Here is a 21,244-nt window from a genome sequence, read left to right on the forward strand (position 1 = left end):
ATTGCAAAGAATTTAGGGATTTCAACATCTACAGTCCATATCATCATCAAAAGGTTCAGAGAATCTGGAGAAATCACTGGATGTAAGCGGCAAGGCCGAAAACCAACATTGAATGCCCGTGACCTTCGATCCCTCAGGCGGCACTGCATCAAAAACCGACATCTATGTGTAAAGGATATCACCACATGGTCTCAAGAACACTTCAGAAAACCAATGTCAGTAAATACAGTTCGGCGCTACATCCGTAAGTGCAACTTGAAACGCTGCTATGCAAAGCAAAAGCCATTTATCAACAACACCCAGAAACGCTGCCAGCTTCTCTGTGCCCGAGCTCATCTAAAATGGACTGATGCAAAGTGGAAAAGTGTTCTGTCCGACGAGTCCAGATTTCAAATTGTTTTTGGAAATTGTGGATGTCGTGTCCTCCGGGCCAAAGAGGTAAAGAACCATCCGGACTGTTATGGATACAAAGTTCAAAAGCCAGCATCTGTTATGGTATGGGGCTGTGTTAGTGCCAATGGCATGGGTAACTTAAACATCTGTGAAGGCACCATTAATGCTTAAAGGTACATACAGGTTTTGGAGAAATATATGCTGCCATCCAAACAACGTCTTTTTCATGGACGCCCCTGCTTATTTTAGCAAGACAATGCCAAACCACATTCTGCACGTGTTACAACAGCGTGGCTTCGTGGTAAAAGAGTGCGGGTACGAGACTGGCCTGCCTGCAGTCCAGACCTGTCTCCCGTTGAAAATGTGTGGCGCATTATGAAGCTTAAAATATGACAACGGAGACCCCGGACTGTTGAACAGCTCAAGCTGTACATCAAGCAAGAATAGGAAAGAATTCCACCTTCAAAGCTTCAACAATTAGTGTCCTTAGTTCCCAAACAGTGGTAAGATCCATTGATGGAGACATCTATCCCTATTTCCATAGCGCTTGTCCTCATTAGGGTGGTGGGTTCTACACTATGGCCAATTTTAAATCTTTAGTGAACCTAACGTATGTTTTTTGGATGTGGTATGAAGTCGGAGTACTCTGAGAAAACCCACGACAGCAGGCAGAACATGCAAATTCCACACTGGAAGGCTGGAGCTGAGACTCAAACTTAGAACTATGAAGCAGACCTTCTAACCACTTGTTCACGTGCTGCCTAATGGAAAAATTATGCCATATTTTCCACAATTTAAAACAGTTCCAAGTTGTCTTAATTGCCTTGTGGAAATTTGTTGTCTCATGCAGATGAGCCACTGCTCACCCCGCCTCCCTCTTCTGCCGAGCATGGCCATCGTTACCATTGTGACTAGGGCGTTGCACCGAGTCAAGTGGGTACTAGTGTGGTAGTCGAGAATGTGAAGAAAAGTGAGCTGAGACAATAAAAGCTGGATTGTATTTTCACGCCTGGAAGCAGCACTTCATCTTCAAGTGGCCGAGTTACACTTGCCCATCACAGCAGATACGTTGGCAAACATGAATCTGGACACAAACACTTTGCCAAACATTCAATTATGTGCCGGAATCGACAAATTTTGCAGAGCATGCTACACTCACAGAATTCAAACGGCTGACAATTTTTTAATTTTCACTGCGATGAACATGTCAAGCCCTAAACTGGTGGTTTATTGGCCCTTACAATAATTACGCAAAAGAGAAAATCAGAAATGTATAGCCATAGATAAGCATCTGCCAATATTTTGATACCGTGTATGTAGTACAGTTAAGTTTTGACTAACAACAAGTGACCCAACATGAGTTTTGAGATAACAGCCGCTGCTAAGAATTTTCTATCTTTTTTAAATTAAGTTCCAATTGCTATATGGTATCAGCGAATTGCACAACATGCTGTAGATAGTGAACAATTAATAAAAAAAGAAGGCCAAGTGCCACAAAGTTGAAGTTTACCACAAAACTAAACGTAAAACAAAGAGAATTCCACATGTATTTAACCAAATCACATATCTTTGACTTACATTAGGCAAAGCTAGCTTAATGGTAACACACAATGCGAAACATCGTTGTGCTAATAAAACTTAACATCAATGTTGTGATAATTAGCAACGAATATTTAAAGACAAACTGTGCAAAAACACGTACAAAGACAATATAACAATATTAAAAGGCATATATTCTGTATTCTCGCAAAAAACGAATAATACTGAGATGTCTTTGTGTATTTATGTAAGTATTATACTGCCCCCTAGTGGCCAATACAAGCACACCAGCAGGAGCAGCACAATATCAATGGATGTTGAAACATGAAATGATGATGCACAAAGTGTTTAATTTTTTAAAATTTTATTTATGTATTTATTATTATTTTTTATAAAGAACAATACTGTGGAGCGCTATCTTTGTTGGGTTTTTTTAACGGTATGGAACGGATTATTGGCATTGATTCATTCATTTCAATAGGGAACTATGATTTTAGAGTGTTTTGAGGTATGAGCGCGGTCATACAACAAATTGGACACCTAAGTCAAGTCACCACTTTAGGTTGTAGTAATGAGGTCAACCTGAGAAAACTGTTTAGTGTCTGTTGTACGGCTACTATAGAAATTGGTTGTATTATTGAGACATATCTGAATTTTAACATTGATGACTAGCTCATCATTTTAGAGCATTCATGCAATCATGTCATGTTTTTTTTTTACTATATTACGATGGACTCACATTCACCTTGTCGAACCCATGTGTATTACAGTCTTTCCTTCCCAGCCAGTCTGATAAGAGTGTGACTGACTCAACCCTCAATCATGCATTATTTCCTCCCATTGTTTCTCCTACAAGCAGTAATCGTACACAATTCATTCTGGGTGATGAATATTCCTGTGCACTCGTATTTCTGTTTCAATTTCCACCCATCAGTGACGTTAATCCTGGTTATTTTTGGTATTTGTATTGTTGACTCAGGGTTAAGTATAGCTTTTTGTTACGCGATAGTAGCCTGTTTAGAAATGTAGTGTTTTTTTTCTTTTTTTTCATGTATTCCACAGCATTATGAATATGACAACTATGTTTAACTGAACTTCATTTGAGGTCAGGCCAAAAATGTACAATCAATAAACAAATTTGCCAAAACAGACCGCTACATGTGATCACATATTACTTTTGCCTTTAGACGTGGTGAAGCAGCATGTGGCTTATTGTCTAAAGTTATCTACTAGATAAGCATTTAGTATATGTCGGACAGGAGCCAGAGAAGTTTGGATACTTTATATATACAGTATAAAGCATCAAAAACGATTGGAGGATGCTCGGTGGCATACGAACATACTTTTCTATCTTAACAATGTTTATCATTAAACACATTGTTAAAGGAATACCTCTGCGACAGCGTGATTATCTTCATTAGGGCTGCATTTTGGTTACATGAGTTCGTAAAGATGTGAGTGGACTGTCAGTCCTGATAATAAGTGCGTGTCAGTCATGTGTGAGTAATAAAAGCCAGCACAGCGTTTATTTCCTCAACCTGACCTCCTTTCGGAGAGCAGACCTAACTGGATTAAAACGCCCACCGCGGCGAAGGTCTGTTTTTAACGCACGCCATATTAAGTGTGTGCGTGTGTGTGTGTTGTTATGTGACTGACAACCACAGCTTGACGATGTGTGTGTGCGTGCATGCATGTGTGTGTTGTCCCAGGAAGTCTACATGCTCTATGATGTCATCTTTTCCTTGCTGCCCTTTTTTTGGCGTCCTATCTTTTTCTTGGCTTTATCTTTTTTCTTCTTCCGCTCTCTCCAGTCTGTCAACCTTTCCTCAACCCCCCCACCTGCTCTCTCACCACCACCCTCCTCACAGACCTCCACCCCCACCCTCCGGGCCCACAGGAGATGATAAGGTGATGTCATACCTCCGTTTCCTGGGGATGTGAGTAACTGTACACTGTGGGCCTCAGCCATCTTGTGTGTGTGCGTGTGTGCATGCGTGTGTTGTGTGTTGCATGTGTTTATGTGGGTGTTGCAAGTGTTTATGTGCTTGTGTGAGACCGAAAAAGGTGAATGTGTTGTTAAAACATTTTTTATTTGTTTTTTTATGTCCAATTTATTAATGAATTTATTATATCTAGAAAAATATAGATTTTTAAATTGCCTGAATACGTCTTAGGTTTGTCACAAAAGTTAGTTTGATGTTTAACTCAAATTTAATTAATTAATGAATGGGAAAGTCAAATTTGAAAATTAAGCCCAAGGAGATTATTCAAATAAATAAATTCAGACAAATTTTTATCTAATTAATTTTATTTCATTTTAGCTTTATTACTTGATTCTTATTTTTTTATATTTATAGTATGATATTTATATTTATGATAGTGATGATGATGATGATTTTTTTGTAATAAATTTGTTTACATCCATTATATATACTGTATAAATAAATTTTATTTATATGTGCAGTTATTATTTATGGTTTATTAAAACTTCTTATAATTATTCTTTAATAATAATATAGATACACAATACTGCTATTCTTATCTATGCTATGTTTTTATTGTACAATATTAAAAATTATTTCATTAATTTTTTTATTTTGTTATTACTATATTTACTAATTTTTGGAATTCAATAACAAAAATATGTGAAACCGATTGACATAACATACATATGTTTTAAAGTCACTGTGCCCAGTGATTCGGAACCAGGAAAAGTAGTAAAAAAAAAAAAAAAAAAAAGAATCAGAATCAAAATCAGTATCATTTTTATTTGCCAAGTATGTCCAAAAAACACACAAGGAATTTGTCTCCAGTAGTTGGAGCTGCTCTAGTACGACAACAGGCAATTGACAGAGAACACTTTTGAGACATAAAGACATTGACAAAAACAGTCACTGAGCAATAAAGGGTTACTAGTTATCTGGTAATGCCGGTACAAATTATTTTTTTTTTTTTGACAATTGTGCGAAAAGATGTAGAGTCCTCCAACAGATGGATGAAAATGCATACAAACTCATAAAATAAGAAAAAGCAATGACCACAAATCACAACTGGACAATTTGACACTTGCCTATTAGAGATGTGCAAAATGCATGAGTAACTATAAAAAGATAGGCAATGAGAACTGTAGAAGCAGATGCTCCAAACACACAAACCTCTGCCATTCGTCCACTTGCATCTTGCGTCTTCCCAGAAGTGAGTAGCACGCACTTATTTGTAATGTGGGCTCCCCACCACCATGTGCAACCACACTGCCAGTCTTTTCTTAGGCCTTGGCAGGCAAATCTGTCACGCTCCAAAATTAAGCAAACACATTTTGTGACTGGACCACGAGGCTTGTTTAAAAAAAAAATTAAAAATAAAAATAAAAAGTTTATATTTTAAACCCCGTGTTTCCTTTAAAAGGTGGACTGCTGCTTCAATGATAACAAACACAATTTACAAGCCAACCACGTAGTCTAAAAACCAAATTTCTTATCTATGTGTTTAGGGAGCCTGTTCTACATGTCATAAATAAAATCTTGAATTTATTATTTTCTTGTCAACAGGTTCCATGTGCGTGAACGATGTACGTTTTGCGTCGGTTACACTGAAGTGAATGGGAATGCGGGACCAACCTCTCAAAATATCATCCTCGCTTTTATTTTCACTCACGTCGCCTCCTCTGTGCGGTTGCGAGTCGCCAACTGTCATTTCAGCTCTGGTTCCCTATTAGTGGGCGAAAAATCCAACGCTTGGTGAATTTTGCTTCAGAATGATAGTCAAAGCCAGTCAAAGCGAAGCTTATTTACATGTCAAATATTCACGAGAACTCCCATACGCACGGAAGTGGACCGAAGAGGTAGGAGCATATCAAGGTGGTGCAAATGAAACTAAGGTGTATGAATCATTTCCATGATCAAAAGTTCGCTTTGCGTCCGGTGAGAATGTAGCATGAAGACTTTCACATTTCATCCAAGCAGGCTTCATCAGTTCATGCAACAAGTTAGGACAGAACTAGCCTTGTAATATTAAAAATTGTGTTTTGAGGATCAGAATCAGAATCATCTTTATTTGCAGACTTTGTCAAACACACACAAGGATTTGTCTTCATACTTTGATAAGAAATTACTTCATATTTTAACTTTATTCTCTTATTTTGGGAAAAAAAAGTCTTATAAAAGTAAAATACAATTGTCATAAACTTGATTGCTGTAAAAATGTTTTATTTTAAATTGATTCATTTAGAAAATCAATTTTGTTTTGTAAAATTACAAACTAATCCTTGTAAAATTACTGTCCAGCTTTTTCTCGAAAAAATTACTTTTTGTTCTTGTGCTGTTACAAATGTATTCTGGTAATATCAAGCCTTTTACTATTGAATATTTTAACTTTATCCTCATATTTTTTAGCAATTCTTTGGCATTATTCCATATTATTACTGACAAAATTTGGTCTTTAGTCTCATAATTTTTTTTCTTTGTTTTATTTCAGGTGGAAGGGTGGACGACTGGTTAGACCGTCTGCCTCACAGTTCTGAGGACCGGGATTCAATCCCCGCCCCACCTTTGTGGAGTTTGCATGTTCTCCCCGTGCCTGCGTGGGTTTTCTCCGGGCACTCCGGTTTCCTCCCACATCCCAAAAACATGCATGGTAGGTTAATTGAAAACTCTAAATTGCCCGTAGGTGTGAATGTGAGTGCGAATGGTTGTTTGTTTGTGTGTGCCCTGCGATTGGCTGGCGACCAGTTCAGGGTGTACCGCGCCTCCTGACCGATGATAGCTGGGATAGGCTCCAGCACGCCCGCGACCCTAGTGAGGAGAAGCGGCTCAGAAAATGGATGGATGGATGTTTTATTTCAATTTGATATCCATCCATTCATTTTTTTTTTGTAGGGTTGGTTGGAGCTGAGCTGGAGCCAATCCCGGTTGACTTTGGTCACCAGCCAATCACAGGGCACATATAGACAAACGACCATTTACACTCAGTTTCACACCTGGACAACTTAGTCTTCAATGACACTAAAATGCCTGTTTTAGGAATGTAGGAGGAAGCCAGAAGTACCCAGAGAAAACTAACACAACATGTGGAAAACTTGCAAACGCGGGAGCCGAGATTCGAACCTGGAACCACAGAACTGTGAGCCAGACATGCTAACCACTCGTTCTCAACGCTGTGCCCACATTTTTTTTTTTTTAACAATTTAGCGAGCCTCCCACTGCCATGTAACATTACGGACGCGCTATTTTATTTGAGTGGGCAGTTTGCGGCATTCATTTTTAGTCAAATTACACACACTGAATTTATGGGAGGGGAGAATGTGCTGGAGTCTGAAAATAACTAAAAAAACCAAAAACAAAAAAAAGGAGGGAGGGCAGATTTCCTGGTCCTGTTGACCATGTAAGACCCCGCCTGTGCCCCTAGTCCCCCAAGGGCAGCACCAAGCCGTAAAATAACATTTCGAGTGTGCCCCCAGCGCTTCTCTTCTAAATGAAACAGAAAAGCATGCTGGTGCTGCAGCAGCACTTTGAAGCGCCATCGTCATGTGGAGCTGTCCCCGTCCGACAAGAATAGAGTGGCGTTCAGCATGGATGCGCCACTTGAAAGGACCGACGTGCAGTTGTTTTAACCTCGTCTACTCGGCTTGGCCCAGGCCGGCCCACTTGATCCGTGGAAGTTCAAAACAACCAGACGGATGATATAACGCACTGTTTATACATCTTACGGTGCATTTAAAAACATTTTTTTTTAACATTTATAAAAAAAAATAGGTCAGCTTTGGTTCTTAGTTTGGATGTTGCAGATAATACAGTGGAACCTCTAAAGTTGAACACAATCCATTCAGTGATGCTGGCTGACTTCCAAGTTGTCCTAATTTCAAAACAATTTTGATGAAAGATGAATTCTTGTTTCATGCTCATAAAACCTTTATTAATTGTGCCAAGAATGCTGTGACCTTTTAACATCCATAATTTTTAGGGATACGCCGATACTACTTTTTTTCAGACCAAGTGCAAGTACTTCCATTTGAGTCCTCGCCAATGCCAAGTACCGATACTTGATAATGCCATGTTCAATTTTGTTGAGAAACATAAAACACAAATTTTCTTTAACATGGCATAAGTTTCACTCAAATATAACAGTTTTTAGGGTAACAACTTTTCATTACTGAAATTTTGACATCTAACTACTTTTTTTTTTTTTAGCTGCCTTGCTACACATTTCACTTAAATGTAGCCTGTAACACAACGCATTTGAAGTTATGTGCTCTCTCAGTCTGAACATTAGAGGCACTATGTAAAAAGAATACATAGATAAAAACAAAGAAAAAATGACAGATGAAAAAGAATCTGGAGTCTGATGGAAGGTATTTCATAATTGTATCGGCGGTGTAGTATCAGAACATTTTTCGAGTAAGTGTGCAGACGTACAGCATCGGCGCATCCCTAAAAATTGTTAAACAAGTAAAAAAGAGACGTTAATCACTTCATAATCAAATATAGAACGCATAGAATAAAGCCAATTAATTATTACATCACTTTTAATACTACACAGGGAACTTGTATACAGCATGTAGTTCCTCTTCACACTCATCTGAGTTCACATGCTACTGTAGGTCCTGATGTTTTTGTTAGCAACAAGGTTCAAATGCTAATTACCTCATAGCATACGATTACTTTTAATACTATGCAGGGAGTATTGCTTACAGGTTAGGGTATGTCTCCTCATTTAAGCTGTGAAACCTTTTACATGCCTCTGTAGGTGCTGCTGTTTTTCTTATCAACATAGTTGAAACTGGCTCAGTTGTTAACACATTTTTGTCTGAGTGTGAACAATAACGTTGATAACTGCGATAATTCTTTTATTTTCGAACTGGAAAATTTTGGGGGGGGGGATTTTGGGAAAGGCGTTTACAGTATTTGTTAACATGTCTCGCGAGGTGTTGCTGTTTTGCGAGCAACATAGTTCAAATGTCAATTATTGCAAAGCGTAAGATCACTTCTAATAACATGCAGGAAATTAATTTAAGACCCAAAGTACGTCTCCAACTTCAAAATTCACATGAGAGACTGCTAATTTGCTTCAGTAGGTGCTGCTGTTTTTGTTAACAACACAGTTCAAATGCAAATTCCGCAAAGCGTAACACCTTTCTTAACACTGCACAGGGATCTCATTCACAACCTCTTGTCCCCACACTCGACTTCATCTGACAGACCGTTTATGTGCCTTTGTAGGTGCTGCTGTTTTTCTTAACAACAGAGTTCAAACCAGAATTATAATTGCTATGTGGTGTGAAATCACTCAGGCAACTCATTTACAATGTGGTACGTCTCCAATCTGGGAGGCTGCTTACATGCCTCGGTAGGTGCTGCTGTTTTTCTTAGCAACAGAGTTTAAACTCAGTTGTTTACTGTTTATTGTCTGTGTGTGAACCATAGCATTCATCATTTGAGAAAAAAGGGAGTTGTCCAATTGGAGGAGATACGTTTATTAGCGTTGGGGCCACTATTTGAGGAAATGTACTGTAAATGTTGCCTGTATCATTTCCTTGTGTTTCCAGACAATGGAGCACTTCAAGAGGTTTGCATTAGACATTCCTCTTGACAATTATAGCAGCTTCTTTAGTCAACACACACACACACACACACACACGAGGATGTGGCCTAAAAAGAGCCAGGAAGTGAACCAGGGACAGACTATAAAAAAAGAATGGGAGCAGTGACATGGTCAGGGCCACAGTCAAACAGTTGCGGCCTATCTGGGACGTGTGGAATGAGAGCTATTTGCCTTAAATAGCCCTGTTTAGTGATCTATGTTTCCTTTTGCTTTTCATGTTGTCAATGACAGGAAAGGGGAAAAGGAAGAGGAAGAGATAAGCAGTTCAACTCGGACGTCTCTTTCCCAGAAAGGTGATGCGGGGAGGTCGGGGGAGGGAAGGGGGCGTCGCGGCTTTGCTTACGCACTAACGGGCCAAAACGGAACTTGTTCCACGGAAAGAGAAAACTGCCTTTTTGCATCATATCCTCTCAAAACATTGGCTCGTCACAGGCTGGATTGTGTTTTACAGGATAACTGCTCTGTCTTTTTGTACGTGACGTTAATTACACAATCATGCAACACCCAAACGACTATACATACCTTAACCTATATATTATATACTGTACCCTCGAGTGGCTAACTGAAGTAACTGTTCAAACTAGACCTTACACTTTCTGTGTGATTTCACCCTTCTACTTACTGAAGACAAATAAAGGTGATTAGGAAGTTACGTAACGCAAAATTAAACATTTGCATTTTAAAACAAGGTAAATATATTTAATATGAGTAAATATAATTGATGTTAAATTGATAAATAAAAACATCATCATCATCATCATAAAGGTAATAATTCTCTTAATTATACTTTTTCTATATGAAGTTAATATAAAATATATATTGTATAAAATCATGTTTTATATAAAAGTAAACAAAAAACAATGTTTATATATAAATAAATAACAAAACATTGACAACAAAAATATAATCATTTAATATTACTACTAATGATAATTCCCTTAAGAATAATGTTAATCAATACAGCAGCAGCAGCAGCAATAATAGTACTACTAATATTAATACTAATAATTCCCTTAATAATACTGTTTATCAGTACTGCTGCGACAATTACTAGTAGTAGTAGTAATAATAATAATAATGATAATGAGGTTAATCAAAGTGTAATAAGTTCCATCTATGGTATAAAATACTGTATATATGGTGTGTAAAACAATGTTTATATAAATAAATAAAATAATGACAACAACAATAATCTATTGTTACTACTATGAAAACCAATAATAATTCTATTACGAATGTTATTATCAATATTAGTATTTCTCCAGCAACAACAACTACTACTACTATTATCAATAATAACGCTACTGATAATATATTCATAAACATTTATTCATATAAAGTACTGTATAAAACATGGTGAATAAATTATCATTAAATATTTATAATATAAAACAAAATATTTATCTTGTTAAAAAAATATGTAAATATTTGTAGGATATAAATAATGATAAAATACCTATATATCCGCTTTGATTTGATTTAATATTACTACATTTCTTCCTAAACTTTTGGCCTGATTGACTGAAAACATGGTTAATCATGAGATTAACTAACATTAACTTTTGACTTTATCGTCATGCGTATTTTTACAAAAATAAAATTCCATCAAATTAAAGTAGGCTTGATGGCTCACATTTATTCTGTACTTGCTGTATGTTTACAAATAATATCACAAGGCACGCGTACATTCAATGTGACCCATCCAACTCAATCATTTTCAGGATGTGAACGGACCAAAAAGAGGAATTTTGGAGCTATTTCTGACATTTTCCACAATGTGTAACTAAAATTATAGTCCACAGTTTTCCCAGAAGAAGTGCGTCTAATTTCGTATCAACAAGTGTTCCCACGAATGAACAGACATTTTTGTTTGCCATTCTAATAAATCTGCAGCTACTGTATGTACTGTATTTTTGGTTTCACCAAGCTTGTTTACAAGCTCATTGTTCCTACAAAGTTGGAAGCATCACAATTTTTTATGTCTTGGTACACTGAAACATTCATATTTGGTATAAACTAACATTATCGGTTAGGTAATTGATTTAGAGGTTTGACCAAATCACGTTCCTATTTTCAGCAGTACCGAAGGGCTCACAAAGCAGCTTTTGATCATTAAATGGAAACACAAAGGAGGCTCAAGTCTGCTTTCCGCTGTTCTTGGCCACTTTTGCTTTGTTTTGCTTGGTGGAGCCAAACCTCAGCTCTGATGCTTCACACGCCCATTTTATGCCACTGCGGAATGACAGCGGCGGCCTGAACGAGTGCAGGAAAATCGACTCGGGTCAAGCCTATAGGTCTCAATAAGTTTTCTATAAACTCCCACGATGCATTGTTCGCAAGGCCTCAGACTTTCATTATTCTGCTACATTTTCATAATAGCGATGACTCTAATGAGGATGCCAAGGGCACTTTAAATGTGGTTTGCTCCAACTAGGAGGCAACATTTTTGTTGATTGTGTTACTATTCTCCTCTAAAATCAATAACCCTATTAATTTGGAATCATAGCTGGCACTACTTTTTTTTTCTTCTTCTCTGCTGCCCTCACGTCTCAGCAATCAGGATTTCTGAGTTAGCATTTTTTTGGTCGAGGATCAGCTGGCGGATCAGCACCCCGTTTCCGCTTGTCTGTGCGCATGCGTGTGTGTGTTTGTGTGCGTCTCTGTGTGTGTGTGTGCGCGTCTGTGTGTGTGCGCGCGCACATGCGCACTTGCAGAGAACAGACTGACCTTTTTAATCCCCATCACAAACAGGTCATTATCCGTCTACAATGTGATTCAGTGGCAAATTGTTCGATTTACCTGAACACAATATTGCTTTGTGTAACATTTGGCATTAATAATGGGCTTTAATGGGCCTTAGTTACTTCTGCCAAGGAAGTTTATAATTACATTTTGAATATCCATCCATCCATTCCCAATAGCGCTATTACGGTCATGGGTGAGCTAGAATCTGTCCCAGATGATTTTAGGGAGAGGCGTGTTACACCTTGGACTGCTCAATACCCAATCACAAGGCACATATAGATAATATAATGTGCATAAATTCATAGTTTGTTAGTTAGCAGGGTTACTAATACTAATCTACTTTGGCATTGTAGTTGTCGCTTCAATTTTTACAACCATATTTTAGGTGACTATCACACTATATTATCATATCATGTGTTTATAAGACAATGTAATTATTATCTGGTAATTTAAACAAACAAGCAGCAGGCCTCACGAGAAGATAAATGTGTGATGTGGTTACTCTCAGCCAATCAGTAAAGTCGGGTAATGAAAGGTCATGAAATGTGTTATTCTGGTAGTATTTTATAACCATGAAAATACTAGTAGTGATTGAAAAAAAATTACAAAAAAATGACTAACAATTTATTTATTTTTTTATTATTTTTTTATCAAGTAGTATAATTTCTGTGGTTGAAAATGTGGAATTTTCAACATTTATTTTAAAGAAACTTTCTGGGGGTTGAAAATGTTTGTTCAAAACTGAAAATTGTCTGAGTACATTCTAAAAAAAATTTGAAATATTGCACTTTTTTTAAAAATTATGCTGGTAGTGATTTAAAAAAAACAAAAACAAAAACAGAAAATTGTTATAGTACAGTACATGGTTAAAATTTGTTTCAGATGTTGGTAATTTTGTTTTCATTTTTTTATGTTTACACTAGAAGTGATTTAAAAAACTGAATGCAGAATTTGTTTGCAGTATCTTGTAAATTTTTTTAAAATGTTAAATGTTTTAAATTTTATAATTTTTCATAACTAAAGGATAGTAGAGATTTGAAAATGAAAAAAAACCCACTGTAAAATGTTATCATAATGTTGGTCATATTTTTCAATGTTCTTAATAAAACTCCTAGTGATTAAAAGTGGCCTGATTAAAATTACCCCGCCTCCTGCCCGATGACAGCTGGGATAGGCTCCAGCACGCCCGCGACCCTAGTGAGGAGAAGTGGCTCAGAAAATGGATGGATGGATGTTATTTTCCTCCCTCTTTTTTAAATATTCTTACTGGTATTGATTAAAACATCCATCCATCCATCCATTTTCTGAGCCGCTTCTCCTCACTAGGGTCGCGGGCGTGCTGGAGCCTATCCCAGCTATCATCGGGCAGGAGGCGGGGTACACCCTGAACTGGTTGCTAGCCAATCGCAGGGCACATACAAACTAACAACCATTCGCACGCACAGTCACACCTACGAGCAATTTAGAGTCTTCAATTAATGCATGTTTTTGGGATGTGGGAGGAAACCGGAGTGCCCGGAGAAAATCCACGCAGGCACGGGGAGAACATGCAAACTCCACACAGGCGGGGCCTGAGATTGAACCCGGGTCCTCAGAACTGTGAGGCTGACGCTCTAACCAGTCGGCCACCGTGCCGCCTTGATTAAAACAATGAAAAAAAATACATTGTAAAAAAAAAAATATTAAATGGTATTTTTTCCCCCATTTGTTTATAATTATGCCGGTAGTGATAACAAAAAAAACAATGTAAACAAATTTTATAATTATTTGATTTAAATGATGAATTCAGAGGAGGTGGTTATCTGTGTCATTTCATGCTCAAGTTTTCAACTAAAGTGAGGATGTTGTGTCAATTGGTAAAGGGAGATACAGACACTTAAAGGTGCACAGAAAATCTAAACAGTGTCCGCCTCTATTTTACAAAAGACAAAGGAAGGGGAAACAAGGCAGACGAAATGCAAAAGGGAAGAGCAACAAAGAAAAAAGACAGAGACGGACATTAGACGAGGCCGAGATGCAGTCAGGAAGGGCAAATAAAGAAAGATGGAAATGAGGAAAGAGAGAGGAGTAACAGATGAGAGAATGTGTGTGTGTGTGTGTGCACGCGCGTGTGCATGTGTGTGCGCGTGAGGATCTTGGCTGCTGTCAGGCTACGGGACTCCCAGAGGAAGCTGGCCCTTGTTCAGTTTACAGTGTATGATTCTCTTCCTGTGTGTGTGTGTGTGTGTATGTGTTCATGCATGTGTGAGAGAGAGCCTGTGTGTATGCAATCTTGTCTTCCTATGTTTATGTGGCAAAACCCTTGACATCAACCCTTTTTTCCCTCTTTGTGAAATGAGCGAGAGAGAGAGAGAGAGAGAGAGGTCACAGGTTTAGTTTGACATCAGAACTTTTGACAGGACATTTCTATTTGACATTTAACATGCTCCTCATTTATTTGTCATGGAAATAAACTTGATGGCCAATAAATAACTACTAATATGCTTAGAATATCGAACTGCTGTTGGTGGTATAAAAGAATGACGGTAGCAGTGGCGGTTGGTCAATAGAGGGCACTGGGGTGCGGCCCCACAACGCAGGGTCCTCGCCACATGCCTTATTATAAAAAATAATCCATCCATCCATCCATTTTCTGAGCCGCTTCTCCTCACTAGGGTCACGGGCACGCTGGAGCCTATCCCAGCTATCATCGGGCAGAAGGCGGGGTACACCCTGAACTGGTTGCCAGCCAATCGCAGGGCACATACAAACAAACAACCATTCGCACTCACATTCACACCTATGGGCAATTTAGAGTTGTCAATTAACCTACCATGCATGTTTTTGGGATGTGGGAGGAAACCGGAAGTGAATTGAAGTGAATTTATTTTTACTTTTGTTGCACAGTGTTTAACTTTTCTTGTATGGCAGTTAAGCATGTTGAACTATTACTTTAAATTATGAGGGCCCGTCAAGGACCAAATTCATGATTATGTCTCACACACTACGGGAAACACTCTCATACACAAATTTTTACCCCCCACCCACATACACAAATGAAACGCTTTTACATATAATAGTGTACCGCTCTCAAACAAACTACTAAAATGGTTTGTTCCAAGCACTGCGACATCTGCGACAACGTTTTAGCGTGCTCGCTCTCTGATGTTATAGATTAAGTGCACACTTTGTGAAAAAATGACAAATACTTCTCCGTCGGGGGTGAACCGAGGTCATTGTCTTTGTCTGAGCTGTTGTCATCTGCACTGACTTGACATTTGCCTTCATTTCATCATCAGAACCAGACTTCCTGCAAGGAAGTAATTTTCCTGTAGCTGCATTAAACCCACACAAAAATGCACCCCCTCCACCCCTAGAAATTCAAATTGTCTTGATAGCATCCATATATTGTTATAATACATGAATTGGGATTAGTTTACCACAACTAACCACTGGTTTTAAACCCAGAAATTCTAGTCAAGTGCTGTTTAGTCAAACCGGTTTAAGGCGTTAATCATAGTTGAATTTAGACCAATGCTTCCCTCTTTTGGCCAGATGAAAATTGCTATGAAAAGAAACGTGGCCCAACATGTAGAGAGACTTTTCAAGGGACACCACTTTAATACACACTTCTGAAAAAACTAATTATCCAAGTGTCAACTTCCATAATTCATGCTAAAATGTTTAACAAAATTTAAAATTGTCATATGTAACAAATAATAAAGTTGTGAAAACCCTTTCTACCGTAATATATGTCATAGTAATATATATATATCCATCCATCCATTTTCTTCCACGTATCATATATATATATATATATATATATAATGTGATGAGACAATTAAACATTTATATGTAACCGTAACTACAACGTGGTCCGCGACAAAAAATTGTTTAACACTGCTGATCTGTCAGCAATTTCTCATAATAATGATTTTAAAAAGTTAGACTCCACTTGTTAGAATTGAGTTATAAAGTCAGGTGAAACAGTATGAGGAGAAAAAAAGGTGTGAAAAAATAAAAATGAAACACAGCAGAAGAGTGGGATTTTTGCCTCAATAAAATGTAGTCTTGATAACCTAAATGTTTGTAAAAAGGTGTCCTTGGTTTATGATGGCGTTCCATTCTTATGGTGGCAGTTACCTGAATTTCTACATCCAGAAACGTGCCAGTTTACCACTAACCTACGCCAACGCACTTACCTTATTTGCCGCAAATAGCGAAAATCCGCGAGTAATCGACATCCCAAATGTACCTTTTTATGTTACAGTAGACAAATTTTCAGCCTTTTTGGGCCTATTGGATGCAATTAAAAAAATAATAGCTTAACTATTTGTTTTAATTATTTTGCACAGATCCATCTCAGCCTTGCCATCACCCAAAACCAAATAAAAACCACATTTGAGTTTCAGTACAGTTACAGTAAAGTTACAGTTGACATGAAATAAAATAGAGAACAAAGGTACAGGATACACTAGACTATAGACAAGGCTCTATTATATTGTCAACTGTCAAATAAAAAGTATATTCCTCCACATTTTGCATTTTTTTTGTCACAAATATTTTGTTTCAGTTAAAACGAACAAAAAAACTAAATTTGAAGATAGTGTACATACTTTTCATTGGACACTGACAATATAATACATGCAAGTGTAATGCATTTATTTAAACACACAACTGTACAGTATCTTACTTTACAAAAAGGTGATCACATTGTGTTAGTATAAATCATTTTCAGGAGCAATGTTCAGTGACAATACAACTATTAAAATGAACAATGTGTCACAAATAATATATCAATAATGACTACGAAAATGTAGCTTTTTTTAGTGGCAGTAAATGTCACATTTGTAAGGGGCTATTGGGCTCTATCTTTAAATTTCGTGATTTATTTATATTTGCATGGAACCATCTCAGACTTCCCAAAATAAAATAATTAATTCACATTTAGATTCTCCATAGTAACTCTCTCTTGTGCTGAAATTCATAAAAATAGAAAAAAAATACTGTAGTAAACAATGTCAAAAGTGCAATAGTATTATCATTTAAAAGTAATGGTATCATATGATTAAAATGTAAAATCAATGGAAAAAGTGTCAAAACTGTCAAGGGATAGCCATATTATCAATATTTAATGCTTGTGTATCAATCGATACTGTATTGTAAAAGAGTGCAATACGATACCACTGCAATATTTTTTCCTTCCCTTCGTGGACAATTTTGACAGTGAGAAAGTTACATTACAAATAGCATAATGTTAATAGAATTCCAATGGCATTGTGAATAAAGGGTTATTCTAAAGCGGAGTAAACACAGACCCATACCCCCCCCCCCTTTCCTATCAAAGTCAACACAGATTATTAGATGTCTCCAAGGATTATACTGAGCGGTGTGTGAAAAATGATCTTTCCATTATCGGTGGAGATATTGTTTTTTTCCACCTGATGTGTGGAGATGTTAAAAATCGGTTTGTGTTTACCCGCTTCAGTAGCTAGCTGATAGATGATGCTGGGAACAGTTAGTGTTCTTAACAGTAAACACAAACACAATCTGGTTGATCCTGACGTTCGGTTTCACTGGCGCCAATGCGCGTGTCCACCGACCTCGGCAGGAAGAAGACGGCCTTCTCCCACGCCTGCGCCTTGGGACCCAGTTTGGGTTTTCCGTTCTTCTTGAGCGCCACGTACCACTCGTACTTCTGCGACTGATACGTGTTGTAGTGGTTCTCCTCGTTTTTCTCCAGGAAGCAACACTCATCGTTGAACGTCAGCTGCATCACATGGGGAGGTTACCGCTTACCCATTGTGACACTTACTTAAATGTAATTTCTCGCATACTTCCTTATTTCCTGTGACTAGTGTTTCATGAATTACTTCTAATAATGAATTTCATATAATAGCTTCATATTGGGCAATTACAGTAACCTGATAATTGTGGTGTGTCCCCCCCCCCCATATATTATATTACATAGTGGAACCTCCAAAATGGAACACAGCCCGTTCTGTTCCTTTCAATTTGTTCTAATTGGAAAAAAAATATAAATAAATAAATGTGAATTTATTTGTTCTAGGGTTGTAAAACATTTAATAACTGTAAAGGTGATACTTTAAGCAATGTTTAAAGAGTGTCTTCAAAGTTCCTTTTTTTGGGTTCTTTTACAAACCATCCTTCTTTGTCACTCAAGCTGTCTTTACCGTTAATGCCATTGGAGAGAGCCATTTTGTATTCACACAATAGCAGACAGCAAAATAAATGGTGTTTTTCTGAGATATCAATAAATGAAAGTGTCAGAACTATTGCATGTCTTTACCATTACTATGATTATATAAAGACAAGAATGTAAATGCATAGTTAGGATCATTAATGCACTTATTGCCACAGAGTTTGAAAGGCAACACGTAAATTGTGCAACTCACACAATTTTTATGAAAGTATTTTTACCGTTATGCGCCTTTGTCTTTACTGTTATTCAAGAAGTGCATTTCAGTGGGCCACCACCATTTGCTCTATCTGTAAGGATTGCATTTACGATGAATGCTTAAAAGTTTAAATCATCAATAATTTTTTGAAACTGGGACTTTAACCGTGGCTGTTTCAGCATGGCAGACATTTACCCATATAGAACCAAGGCGACATAAAAAAATCGCTAATTAAGATTATTATTTTTTTTTTTAACAAGTGTCATTACCATTATTTATCAAATTATATGAAAATGGGCCAGGTCACTCATAGATGAGGTAAAACACACACACACACACACAAACATTCATCCATCCATCCATCCATCCATCCATTTTCTGAGCCGCTTCTCCTCACTAGGGTCGCGGGCGTGCTGGAGCCTATCCCAGCTGTCATCGGGCAGGAGGCGGGTACACCCTGAACTGGTTGCCAGTCAATCGCAGGGCACATACAAACAGACAATCATGCGCACTCACAGTCACACCTACAGGCAATTTAGAGTCTCCAATTAATGCATGTTTTTGGGATGTGGGAGGAAACCGGAGTGCCCGGAGAAAACCCACGCAGGCACGGGGAGAACATGCAAACTCCACACAGGCAGGAACGGGGATTGAACCCGGGTCCTCAGAACTGTGAGGCTGACGCTCAAACCAGTCGGCCATCGTGCCGCCCACACACAAACAGTCCGTTAAAATAGTTGAACTGTTCATGTGAGATATGTAAAAGTTCAATAATTTAATAGTTAAGTAGCAATTCATTCTCATTTTTAATTGTAGTCTTTATAATTAGTTTAAACTTACTGATCCATAGAGGCGTCCTTTGTTGTTCATGGCCAGGTATCTTCCCGTGTGCTCACCCGTCACCACGACCACGCCCACGTTTGTAGTCTGCAACCTCAGGATGTCTGTGGCATGTATGACATATCGCACATTGTCATATGTGGTACACATTTTGTCAAGTAGATGTTAATGTAACCTGTATACTTTTCACGCAATGCAATCACCCACTGCATGCACACCAGCTAACACAGCAATTGCATACTTATAATCGAAAAAATACAGCATACACCATAGATACTTCAGTATATATTTAACCTTAATGGTAATACTGGGAGTGTTTTTAGTAAATAGGAATTTGTAATCTGTAAGAAATTAACATAAATACACGTGATACACAGTGGTGCCTTGACTGACTAGTTTAGGGTCGGGGTTAAACTTTGAAGTTTGCTGCCACCATCTAGCGCTCGTAACACAAATTTTTGCGTGCAACTCAGGACAAAATAAATAAATAAAAAAATCAACCAAGCGTCAGCTTGTATCTCATAAAACGCCTCAGTCCACAACAGTCTGTCTCAAACTTGTAGCCCTCGAATGAATTGGTATCCAATAAGTAGCTCTCAGTTTCCAAAAGGGTGGTGACCCCTGATCAAAACAATAATAATAATAATAATTTTAAAAAAGCATATTGTAGTTAAATATTGAATAAAGAGTTGCTTACCATAGGGGTCATTGTCCACCATGCCACCGTTGACAATCCCATCAGGCAGAATCCTCAGCTGGTAACCTCCATTGAGGCAGTGAAGCCGAGTGAGAGTGCGACGCTCATGTGTGGACAAGTCCAGTGAGGCGCTGGGCAGCGTTATCACGTTTCCTTCAGACATCCTCCCGAGGCTTTGAGGCTTGTGATGTGAAGCGGACACGCTGCCTTCTCCGCTCATGTCACCTGGCGAGTGTTTTAGAGAGAGAGAGAGACAGAGAGAGAGAGAGTGAGAGAGAGAGAGAGAGAGAGAGAGTTAGGGAGCTGGGTCCAAACAACCTCTTATGAGATATGAAAGCTGGAAATGTTTCACTCAGACTATGCATGATCCAACTTGTTTTCAAAATTACCAGAGTAAATAAATAGAAATGGTTCCAGATGGGTGTGATGTAACTTTTGGGTGAAATCGGTAAAAGGGCCGGACAACATGAGAAATTGTTGTAACTGTGTGCAATATCTCTTTTTAACTAACAATTGGGAGATGAAAGGAAATTATGTTACACTCCATTCATGCTTTTCTGACAAGTGTTACAATGTGAAACCTGAAATAGTTATGTTTAGATATATTCATGTAGAATACTCATAAAAGCCTTAAAAGGTAAAACTTCTTTTAAACAAATTCACGTAAAAGTTTAAGTCTGGATCTGTGTATTTAATTTATTGTAGATACATAGGAGACACAAATAGCTAACCATGAAAATGAACTTGATAAAGAAAATGTATGAGCTAAGTAGCTAACTTAAATGGATAAATGAATGGGTGAACAACAACAAGCTAGACAAATAAAAAATCCAAGCTAATTAGCGAGCATAGACAGATAGATAGATAGACAGACAGTAGATAGATAGATAGATAGATAGATAGATAGATAGATAGATAGATAGATAGATAGATAGATAGATAGATAGATAGATAGATAGATAGATAGATAGATAGATAGATGGACGGACGGACGGACGGACGGATGGACAGAGACAGACAGACAGACAGAGATAGA

At 37.8% G+C, this 21,244-nt stretch overlaps 1 protein-coding gene across 1 annotated transcript; it reads right to left on the reverse strand.

Moving 5' to 3' along the window:
• Positions 1–16,573: 16,573 nt before the first annotated feature.
• LOC133467603 (putative fibroblast growth factor 1) lies at positions 16,574–20,562 on the reverse strand. The gene is made up of 3 exons (XM_061752645.1): positions 20,209–20,562; positions 19,512–19,615; positions 16,574–18,022 (listed from the first exon to the last, which is right to left on the reverse strand). Exons 1-3 carry the CDS (start codon positions 20,426–20,428, stop codon positions 17,780–17,782), a joined length of 567 nt encoding a protein of 188 aa, XP_061608629.1. The 5' UTR covers positions 20,429–20,562; the 3' UTR covers positions 16,574–17,779.
• Between the last annotated feature and the right edge of the window lie 682 nt (positions 20,563–21,244).

Source organism: Phyllopteryx taeniolatus, chromosome 17, assembly GCF_024500385.1.
Source record: "Phyllopteryx taeniolatus isolate TA_2022b chromosome 17, UOR_Ptae_1.2, whole genome shotgun sequence".
Lineage (NCBI taxonomy): Eukaryota > Metazoa > Chordata > Actinopteri > Syngnathiformes > Syngnathidae > Phyllopteryx > Phyllopteryx taeniolatus.